Below are 11,783 nucleotides of genomic sequence, written 5' to 3' on the forward strand. Positions count from 1 at the left end.
GTTACTGTTGAAATTGTTGACATGCTGAACAATCCTAAGGGTGGAGTGTTTCAGCATGATATAGACAACATTTAACAGGGTTGGGGGAGGGTTTGGTAGATGTTAGTAGGGATTTATTTGGTTTTCATGGTAGTACAGAATTGGCCAGCTCATGATTGATCGTACATTCCAGCACAGTACTTAAACGATTGTTTGCGGACCACCATGATATCAAAGACGACAACAACGCTCAGTCATCTCCTCTGGCCTGAGTCACTCAGCAGCCAGATTGCATTTAAAAACAGCCAGCCGGACTGTATTTAAACAGCCAGACAGTTCTATGATTAACTATAGTGTAGAATAATAACATCCACTCCCAGAGACCAGCAGCAATTACCACTTGTCTAACGATACAGGAGAGACAGAAAGGGCAGGCGGCTTATGATTTGAGTTATTCTGCAAAAACTTTTATTGAACATAAGCATTTCAATTCTCATCACGTGATCAGTGGTACAGTACCATAGGTTGGATCAAAACGATTCATATATGCACATCTTCTGAATATATACATACAGTGGGAACAAGAATTAAATAACAATGCTCAATGACATTCAGATATATTATATCTAATAAAAGCTGAGAACCCCATGACCGATACGTAGCAAGAAGTATATAAAAACAAAAAACACATTACTCTTGAATTAAGTGTCATCCATCAGCTACATTTACATAGAGTAGAACGCCTGAAGACCTGATTTCATTGGAAAACAGCACTAGGGCCAATGAATACAGTACAGTAAGGGCTCAATTCATATAGCGGAAGTTCAGCTTTAAAGCATGATTTAAATTGAAAGAATATGTACTCGCATTAGCGGAGACTGCATTCACGGTAAACACTGCATCTTGTCAGCTCAAATCAGAAATTACCTTTACATCTCTAGCGTTCAATCTGTAATGCTTCAGCCATCCAGATTGAATCGAGAACTAAGTGTAGAGCTGGAGCCAATAGAACAGGGCAATTAGTGTACAGCAGGAGCCAATAAAATATCAGTAGTGTAGAGCTGGAGCCAATAGAACAGGGCAATTAGTGTACAGCAGGAGCCAATCAAATATCAGTAGTGTAGAGCTGGGGCCAATGGAAAAACAGAACAATAAGTGTAGTGCCAATAGAAAAGCAATACAGTGAGCAGGTGGCACATTGACAGTATCTCTCTCTCGAAGTTGAGTTCTGAGGAGGACGAAGGCAGAGGAAGAGATGGATAGACGAGGATGAAGGCGGAGGAAGAGATGGATAGACGAGGATGAAGGCGGAGGAAGAGATGGATAGACGAGGATGAAGGCGGAGGAAGAGATGGATAGACGAGGATGAAGGCGGAGGAAGAGATGGATAGACGAGGATGAAGGCGGAGGAAGAGATGGATAGACGAGGATGAAGGCGGAGAAAGAGATGGATAGACAAGGATTGAAGGCGGAGGAAGAGATGGATAGACGAGGATGAAGGCGGAGGAAGAGAGGGATAGACGAGGATGAAGGTAGAGGAAGAGATGGATAGATGAGGATGAAGGCAGAGGAAGAGATGGATAGACGAGGATGAAGGCGGAGGAAGAGATGGATAGACGAGGATGAAGGCGGAGGAAGAGATGGATAGACGAGGATGAAGGCGGAGGAAGAGATGGATAGACGAGGATGAAGGTAGAGGAAGAGATGGATAGATGAGGATGAAGGTAGAGGAAGAGATGGATAGACGAGGATGAAGGCGGAGGAAGAGATGGATAGACGAGGATGAAGGCGGAGGAAGAGATGGATAGATGAGGATGAAGGCGGAGGAAGAGATGGATAGACGAGGATGAAGGCGGGGGAAGAGATGGATAGACGAGGATTGAAGGTGGAGGAAGAGATGGATAGACGAGGATGAAGGTGGAGGAAGAGATGGATAGACAAGGATGAAGGCGGAGGAAGAGATGGATAGACGAGGATGAAGGCGGAGGAAGAGATGGATAGACGAGGATGAAGGCGGAGGAAGAGATGGATAGATGAGGGATGAGGATGAAGGTAGAGGAAGAGATTGATAGACGAGGATTAGGCAAAAGGAAGAAGAAACAATCTAAAGAGTGTTTACAGTGGTCCCTTAGTGATCTTATTATTTCCTTTAGAAATCATCAGAACCTCTGGAGAGGGTTAATTTCAAATAATTTTTTAACTAACAAAGGAAACAGAACCAATACGAACTATGTGACTGGGCTAAAACAGACAGTAAGGTCTCTCCACAAGTTCAGCATGTTGAGGATAGCTGGGGTTCGGGCAGCGGTTTGACCAGGTAGAGCTTGTCTCCTTGTTCACTGGTGAAGATGGGGGCTTTCTTGTAGTGTTCCACCAGTTCATCTATGGAGCTGAACTTGCGCTGGCCGATACAGTAGACCTCCTCTGAACACTGCACCTTGAAGTGCTTGTTCTTCCCAGGTGCCTTCAGAGACACAGAGAAATCACTGGGCTAGAGGGAGAAGGATGGAGAGAGCGAGAGTCAGTTCACTTACACAACATAGATTAAATATCTCCAACAAACACCCTACTAACTATCCACCAGCAGAGGGCACTATGACTTCATTTATAAATCACAGGTCAATAGCTGTTCATGTGTGCAGATACTGTATATCTCCTATCCTCCAATTTAGTATTTTATCCTTGGGAAGATCTCAATTGCATACTCCTCGCGTCCTCTCTCCCCGTCACCTCCTCAAAACCCATTGGAGGTGGTGGTCAGAGAGGGGCATGAGGAGTATGCAATTGAGATCTTCCCCCTTCCCACAGGGCAGTGTTTGGGAACCCCTGGCCTATCTCTTCTCACACACTCCTACCTCCTTCCCTAATCCCTCCCCTTCCTTCATCCTCTGCTCCCCCACTCACCGATGACTCGCTGTCACGTATGAGGAAATCCCCCTCCTGTCCTCTCTCGTTGAGGACCAGCTCTGCTTGGTGTCTGGTCACCCCTCCATAGTACCAGTCCCTGCCTGCAAACTTGCCCTCGCACGCCGGGGCCATGTGGCCGATCTGTGGGGAGCCGGGGTGCGACAGCGGAAGGGCGGGGAGCCCGGGAGGCCCGTTGGTGTCATTCAGCACCAGCACGTAGTTTTTGGGCACCAGGCCCACCAGACCGCGGGTGTTCCGGCAGCGCCACCACTCTGGGTCGTTCTCAGGTTTCTCAACAACCTCCATCACCTCTCCTTTCTCAAAGTTCAGCTCCTCCTCCGTCACTGAGCTGAACGGGTACAGAGTCTGGACCAGCTGGAGCGCACCACTGCCCTCGCCACCCCGGCTGCCACCACCTCCCGCCTGCCCATTGGTTATCGTGGCCTCCCTGCCCCTCCCTGGGGAGTCCCTTCCACCTCTACCCCCTTCACCCTCTGCGGGGTCCTCCAGGACATAGTTGGAGGGGAACCAGCCCACACGGCCTCCCTGGCTGCCCCGCCACCAACCGTCACTGCACTTCTCCATCACCGTGACCCGTGACCCCTTGGCTAGGGTCAGCTCATCCTCGCGCTCCGCCACGTACGAGAACTTGACCACAGCCAGGATGTTGAGGTCGTAGACCCGCTCGGCCACTCCTCCGCCACTCCCATTGGAGGGGTACTCCGCATCTGTGCTGGGCGTGGGGGAGGCATCACTAGCACTCTGCTTCCTTCTGCCCTTACCCAGTCCTGAGACAGAGACAAAGACAGAAATCACTACATCAGTATGTTAAGCTAACCTACCATGACATTTCATTTTATTTTAGAGAACCAGTCAAAGACAACATGTCTGGTGTTGCTAGTGGATTGAATAAAAAGTACTGTGGATTTCTTCTAGTTGGCAGTATTGGCAGGGACTGGTACCACAACACTTGTATAACCAGATACTAAGTAAGAAATAATCAACAAGGGGTTATGCATCTTATGGAAAATAATAAACAACTAGGAGTTGCATTATTTTCTTGAAAACGCATAGAGCCCCAAGCTGATTATCTCTTTTATACCATGGCTATAATTGAACACAGTTGCCTCTAGAAAGTACTGAAGTAGCTAGCAAGTTAACTAGAAAGCTACAGTAGTTGCCTTGGTAACCAAACACAGACTTGCTAGTTTAGCTAACCAAACCACAATGCCAATGTTTTCAATTTGACTTGCTTTCAAAAGCAGCTCAAACATGGAAAAATGAACTACAGACAGTGAATTCTATCGTGCGTTGTAGGGAATTAAACAACGGGTGGATCTAATCCTGGATGCTGATTGGTTAAAACCGCATTCCAGCATGTGTCTATTCCACCTGTTGTGAAATCGTTAGATTACTTTGTTAGATATTTCTGCATTGTCAGAACTAGAAGCATAAGCATTTCACTACACTTGGATTAACATCTGCTAACCATGTGTATGTGACCAATACAATTTGATATGAAGTGACAACCGGCTAAAGCTATGCCTATTTACTCTGATCTATCTCACTGTGCAATCCACTGTCTCATCAGCCCAGCCATACAATTTATAAACTTGATATCTAATGTAAAAACCATCTAGACATTTTCTCCCATTTCTTTTAGACTAGCAATTGGTTTTCAATAGCGATTTGCATATACCTTGCATATACCAATATTGAAACTATCTCCTGCTGTCCAATAGTAATGAACGTGTAGGGGTCGGGAGTCGGGACGGACAGTTTTTCTCAGTCAGTCGAAATCATGAATAGGCATGACATATACGAAAGAAATTTCAATAGAAAACATATCAAACGAAACTAAACTAATCAGAAACGAGTATTCAACAATGCCATGATATAAACATCTTTCATATCCACAACTGAAAACACATAAGTTATAACGCCAGTGGTACTGAGAAAGTAAATAAGCCCAAAGGAGCCGAAGCTGATTCAGGACACTGGGAGGGAGACAAGGCAGGGGTTGGGGCACTAAATGGAGGCTTCAGGCTGCACTCTGGGCCCAGTTGGGGAGTAAACACTTAAGATAGAGGACAAAACAAACACATACAGGTAACTGCCAGAATAAAGGAAAGACCAACAGTGTCTTATAATAGGGCAGCATGAGCCAGAACAGCTTCAAACTCATGTTCACAATCACATGCACGTACATACAAGATTGTACACACATGCACTACATACAGTAATTATCTCAAACTCACATACAGTAAACACACCAAAGTCACACACACACACACACACACACCATCACAACTGCTGGTGTGATTGTCACAACTCCCATCTCCTCATTAAACCAGGCATTCAGCACCACCGACATGCTCTCGCTCAGCTAACCAAGTCCCTTCAAAAAGCTGAAAATAGTACATTCGAGCTGGGGAGGAAAGTGGAGCAGACAGCCTGGTGCATGGCTCTGCTGTGGTACTGACAGGCAGGCAGGGGATCAAAGCTGCCTCTACACCTACCCATCTCCTCTCCCTGCCTCCATCTCCTGCATAACGAAGACAGCAAGCTCTCTCCTGTCTCCTCCATGTTGATTATTTACCTGTTGTAACCCATGTTGAGCGCAAGCTAGGGCCAACTAAAACTTGTTCTGATGCTTTCAGTTGTCACACCTAGGGAGATGGGTGACTGACATACAGATGACAAATGGTGGTTGGATGCTGGGCAGACAGACCCCATCCGGGCAGCTCTTACTGTACAAACCAATTACATCTTAAATAAAAGTCACCAAACATAACTTAGTTCTTCTGTTAGTTATACAGTACGTACAATTACATTCCACTGCAAACACACATTCCCAATGCTGCAATTTGTTTAGTCACAACACAGGGAAAAGTGACAACTGTGTGTGTTTGTGTTGCAGTGTAGAGCCAGGTCACAGATCTGTCGATGACAGCTAACTCAGAAAGTTATCGGGTTCACACAGAGTGGCACTAAACTTTCCTCCTGCTTTGTTGTGCGAGAGAGAAATGGGTGAGGAGAGGTGGAGGGAGGAGGCTCCCTTGGCAGCTGTTACTAACACAGAGAAGACCAGACATCACAGGACAGAACTCACAGAAAAGAGGGGCGGTGTGAGAAAGAGTGAGAAAGAGAGCGAGAGAGAAAAAGCGAAAGAGAAACAGAAAAAGAGGGCAGAAAAGAGGGCAAGATCGAGGGAAAAAAAAGACAGACAGAAGGGGATGACAAATGCAAACAAGACAGGAATATTGAACAGACCATAATGTTTAAAAGAAGAGTCATGGTCCATGTACAACAAGCCACTGAGGAGTGGCTTCCGTCTGGCCACTCTACCATAAAGGACTGATTGGTAAAGTGTTGCAGAGATGGTTGTCCTTCTGTTCTCCAATGTCCAGAGGAAACCTGTGACCAAGGCCCTTCTAGCCTGATTGGTCAATTTGGCCGGGCGGCCAGCTATAATTATTTTTATTCAACTAGGCAAGTCAGTTAAGAACAAATTCTTATTTACAATGACGGCCTACCCTGGACAAACCCGGACGACGCTGGGCCAATTATGTGCCGCCCTATGGGAATCCCAGTCACGGCCGGATGTGATGCAGCTGGGATGCACCACTGACCAGACCGCAGACCACTGCACCACTCTGGAGCCAAGAGAGTCTTGGTGGTTCCAAACTTCTTCAATTTAAGAATGATTGAGGCCACTGTGTTCTTGGGGACCTTCAATGCTGTAGAAATGTTTTGGTACCCTTCCCCAGATCTGTACCCACGACACAATCCTGGACAATTCCTTCAACCTCATGGCTTTGTTTTTGCTCTGACATATACTGTCAACAGTTGACCGATCATGTCCAATCAATTGAATTTACCCCAGGTGGACTTCAATCAAGTTGTAGAAAGATCTCAAGGATGATCAATTTGAACAGAATGCACCAGACAGAGCTCAATTTTGAGTCTCAGTGCAAAGGGTCTGAATACTTATGTAATTAACCTCTCTGCGCACGGAACCCGGTAGCGGGATGATATTCGACAACATACAGTGATCGCTACATAAATAGTCATTTTAAACATTCATGAAAATACAAGTGTCTCACATGGGTCGAAAGCCTAGAATCGTGCTTATATATATATATCAATCAGTATGGCCACTAAGTCAGGGAAAGCTAAATCTAAGTCTATATATACAGATGTACACACAATTTTAGAAGAAAATGATAGAGGACGATTCAATTAGCGATTCTCAAATGGAGGAATATTTTTTGGAACGGAGAGGACATAGTTTTTGACTGGTAAGTTCTTCTCATGCAAATGCCGTTGTTTGAAATTAATAATATAAAATATTATTTGTGAAATGAAATAGCCTATTTAAGGCTGTTGAGGGGAGGGCAGGCCCACAACAATGGCCAAAGTGAAATGGAGACAATAGATCTAGCTGGTCTGTCATAATATAATAGAGACAGTAGATCTAGCAGGTCAATAATACTATATTCAACCTTATGTTCCCTGTACTCTATATATATCTGTTAATTATACCTGTTGATACAGGACTCATATGTGAAACTATTCTAACTGAACATTTTCTTTCACAGTGACACTGACTTCGAATGGGAGCCCCCAGTGCCAACACAAGTGGTGTTCATCTGCCCAAATGTATTTCTGCAGGCATTTGATGTGCTATGGCACCTGGCATCAGCAGCATAATATTGTGTCGAGGACCGAGGGTCTTCCAAATATTCAAAGTGTTGAGTAAATGTATATATTTTTTTTCTTCAAGTTTATTCTCCATTTTTTTGGGGTGGTGTGTTAGAATACCATTTTGGTATTTTGTATATAGTTATTCCATTCTAAATGTATAACTTCACCAATTTGGCCACTTGGGTACATTTGGGCTACTTGTGTGGGACACCTGGGTCACTTCATGATAAATGTCATGTAGCACACTCATTTTGGAAGTTATCATTATGAAACTTTGCAAAAGTACTGTTGCCCTCTTATGTTTTCCACTGAAATTGTCCCCATCATCCTATCTGAATGTTTGTTTTATCTTGCTCATTTCTGTATTTTATTTTTTGCTTTGTCATTATGGGTATTGTGTGTAGATTGCTGAGGATTTGTTTTTTGTTTGTTTTTTAAAAACAATTTTAGAAATAGGCTGTAACGCAATACACATTTGAAAAAGGGGTCTGAATACTTTCCAAGGGCACTGTATACTAATCTGATTGGGTAACACTAGAATACGCAAAAATATCTTTCAAAGGAACACAAAAGCATTTTCGTTATTTATGTTACTGTACGCAATGTTATTTATCTTCAATTTGAGAGTAAAGTGTTTTGGAAACCTCTGAATCTGCTCTGTGATACTACTTAGAACACGTATATTTTATTTATTTATTTTACCTTTATTTAACCAGGCAAGTCAGTTAAGAACAAATTCTTATTTTCAATGACGGCCTAGGAACAGTGGGTTAACTGCCTGTTCAGGGGCAGAACGACAGATTTGTACCTTGTCAGCTCGGGGGTTTGAAATTGCAACCTTCCAGTTACTAGTCCAACGCTCTAACCACTAGGCTACCCAGCCGCCCCATATACCAAAACGTCTTACGTGCATGCGACTCTGGAGGAGTATTTGAAAAAGTCCTTTATTGGCAATCCAGGAAAATGTCCTCTTAAAAATGGCCTATAAACACAAATTATGTTTGTTGATATCAAAATGCTAATGTTAACACGTGTGTTAAATACTTATTTAGGAAAAGTCAAGAATGGAGGAGGGGGGGGGGGGCGCATGACATTAACAATTGCAGAGATATTTCTCTTTTAGATTCATATGCATTCAAAGTGTTTAAAAAAAAAGTTACACTTCTCAAAAGGCACTGAATGGGTGGAACAACTCATTAGTGTGTGTGTGTTGCCCCACTTGATGTGACAACATGAAACCTCTCCTCCTGGGCCTACTTCAAGCTATCCCGTGGAGAGACTGAGCTGTCGACTGCCTCAGGGTAGAGAGCAGAGATATGCCGAGGGCAGCAGACACAAAGTCCCCCGAGACCCACACAGCCCAGCTCAGCTGAAACACACACTCTCCATCTCCCTCATTTCCACTTCAAGGCTCTGGTCTGCTGGTTGGCAGCGGAACAGTCTATTCCCTCCTTCCACACTCCATCTTTCTCTCTCTCCCCCCCATCCTTATTCATTCATCACTGGAGCCTGACCCATGACAACCCTACCTCAGCATGTTTAATAACAACCCAGAGTGACGCAGAGGTTGGCATATCAACAGGGTGGGTAGGATTAGGGCTGTGAGGGTCACAAAATTTACTCAGCCGGTGATTGTCAAGCAAATAACTGTCAGTCTCACGATAATTGATCGTTAATCAACAAACACATTTAAGCATCTCCTGGCTTCCACTAATCACCTGCAAGCCAGCGATGCAGACCTATGGAACATCTACATTTAAAAATGTCTAATAAATCCATGTAATATAGCCTACAACTTCGCAATAAATCCATGATTTATTTTAGACAGGTCTAAAGAAGCATGATATGAAGAAAATGTAGTCTATTTCAGAAGAACAGAATAGCATACTCTGAGATGTCCTTATGTTAGGTTCTGATCTGGCTAGTTCATTGAGCAAACAAACAAGATTTGCTTAGAATGCCGTGGCATTATTTTATAGTAGGAAGAATACAATTGAACAATGCTGAATAAAATAAAGGACATTTTCTCCAAACGATTTGAGGGAGTGCGACCATGCGGCTATTTTTTGTTGAGAGGTTAACAAAGAAATATGTACTCCTATATGCTTAATTTACAGTTATTAATGTAACTTTAGTTGTTCTGCAAATGTTGGGCTATGTTTTGTTTTTAATACATTGTAAGGCGGCATGACGAGACTAACGATTTGAAAAAAAGTTGCTTGAAAGGCATGAGCTCCGCTTTGTTTTTTTGCGAAGGCTGTACAAACTTCATCAGTCTCTCATTCACAATTTGACAAGCACTTGATAATGCCTCGGATTTCACAGCGGCATCCCCTTTGTATAGATGTAATGCACCCTAAGCACGAATGTTCCATTAGCGAAAAACACAATTTTCAAGTGACCGCAAATGCGATTGTGCATGTAATGCATTTATTATAAAAGGTGCATTTTTATGGTGAAAATGATCTTCCCCAAACTTGAAACTCACGTGCTGCTTATGTACGCCAGCTAGGCTATATTGTCACCCATCAGACAATTCTTGATTTAAGCTTGTCTTCACATATACTAAATAATGTGTGCAATTTGTTTTGATTTGGAACAGATCATTATCATGCACCCATCTCAAAACAGGGGCAGAGATAAAAATACAGGTCATCTCTGCACTTAAATAGCGAATGGAGGATGCTTTTCCTGTGGTTCATTTTCATACCAGCCTGGTAGGCTATACTCCTGTTGTAAAGATAAGTAATGTGCTTAATATTACTAAAGTTGAGAAATAAATATAGTAGGCCTAGCCTATAGAAAGCTGATGGGATCCTCCTCTTTTTAATAAAGGTCATCACTCTGTTTTCTCACGCAATTGCATAGCCTATAGAAATGTTGCGCAACATGAGCTCATGGACTCTCATGAAGTGTTTGATTAGATTTTTGATTACATTTGCATTGATGTCAGAGTGATTAGAGGGAGAATAGAGTGCTGAGAACCAGGCAGTTAGCAAGTTTGGTAGGCTACTAATGACCTTCAGCAGCATCAGAGCTTGGAGAATCCTAATTACCGTGACTACACGGTCACGTGGAATTTGACTGCTTTAAGACTCATGACTGCCGGTGTGGCGGTAATACGGTAATCGCAACAGCCCTAGCTAGGTAAGAGACTTAAAATGTCATACGTTACAGTTACTAATTACCTGTCAATTGTAATCAGTAGGGATGACTCCAATTAGTCGACTGGTCAATTGTTTAGGCGATAGGCTGTTGGTCGACAGATTTACGTAACAAATATAGAGTACCAGTCAGAAGTGTGGACACACCTACTCATTCAAGGGTTTTCCTGTATTTTTACTATTTTATACATTGTAGAATAATAGTGAAGACCTCAAAACTATGAAATAACACATATGGAATCATGATTCCATAGTAACCAAAAAAAGTGTTAAAATCTAAATTTATATGTAATATTTGAGATTCTTCTAAGTAGCCATCATTTGCCATGATGAGAGCGTTGCATTCTCTTGGCATTCTCTCAACCAGCTTCATGAGGTAGGTACATATATATATTTTATGGCACAGGAGACATGTCTGAGGCTATTACATCTCAGGATACTAATCCATTGCGGTGGCCACAGGGATGTGCTCTCTCCTGCCAATTTGTGAACAGTCACAGTCAACTTCATTGTGTGAATTATTTGCATTTGATTGTTAGTGTCTGTCAATTCCCCATTACATATATCAGTGGCGTGCCGTGGGCCTGGGGGCTGGGCCTTCAGTGAGGTCCTACACAGTCCCACCCGAATGAATCCACCTCTTATTACCATCATTATGATGCCATGGCTCTAGACACTACACATTTAGACAGAAACGCAGTATAAATTCAGGCGTTGCGTCACCTTGAAATTGACATTTTTATTCATAGAATTGCAGGGGAAGAGTACAATACCTTTTCATTGTGCAGCTCCCGTTGCCCTGCGCGCTTGTTCGTTGAGCTGTAGATTCACTCGGGTGTCCAAAAGTTTTCAAAAGCACCATTGCTTGTAAGTGCCCAGCCGTGTCTCATTGCTGCCTTGGTTAGACAACTCAAGTTTGCAAAGCCAGTGAGGCGCCAAACACCAAATCTATCACTTGCAAATAATAGGCATTCCCAGCAGTACAGTTTGCAGTGCTTCTCAGAGCCTGTGAGCCATTGATAGCGC

The 11,783-nt window shown here is 43.4% G+C and overlaps 1 protein-coding gene across 1 annotated transcript in view; it reads right to left on the reverse strand.

The window, feature by feature from the left end:
• Positions 1 to 1,581: 1,581 nt before the first annotated feature.
• The window catches only part of LOC118366596 (cytoplasmic protein NCK2-like), a 44,668-nt gene continuing 34,466 nt past the window's right edge, over positions 1,582 to 11,783 (reverse strand). Inside the window, exons 3-4 of the mRNA XM_052493168.1 lie at positions 2,884 to 3,674; positions 1,582 to 2,470 (exon numbers count right to left, since the gene is read on the reverse strand). Of these exons, the coding sequence (XP_052349128.1) occupies positions 2,252 to 2,470; positions 2,884 to 3,674 (1,010 nt within the window). The 3' untranslated portion in view covers positions 1,582 to 2,251. The remainder of the gene's footprint in view (positions 2,471 to 2,883; positions 3,675 to 11,783) is intronic.

Source organism: Oncorhynchus keta, chromosome 34, assembly GCF_023373465.1.
Source record: "Oncorhynchus keta strain PuntledgeMale-10-30-2019 chromosome 34, Oket_V2, whole genome shotgun sequence".
NCBI lineage: Eukaryota > Metazoa > Chordata > Actinopteri > Salmoniformes > Salmonidae > Oncorhynchus > Oncorhynchus keta.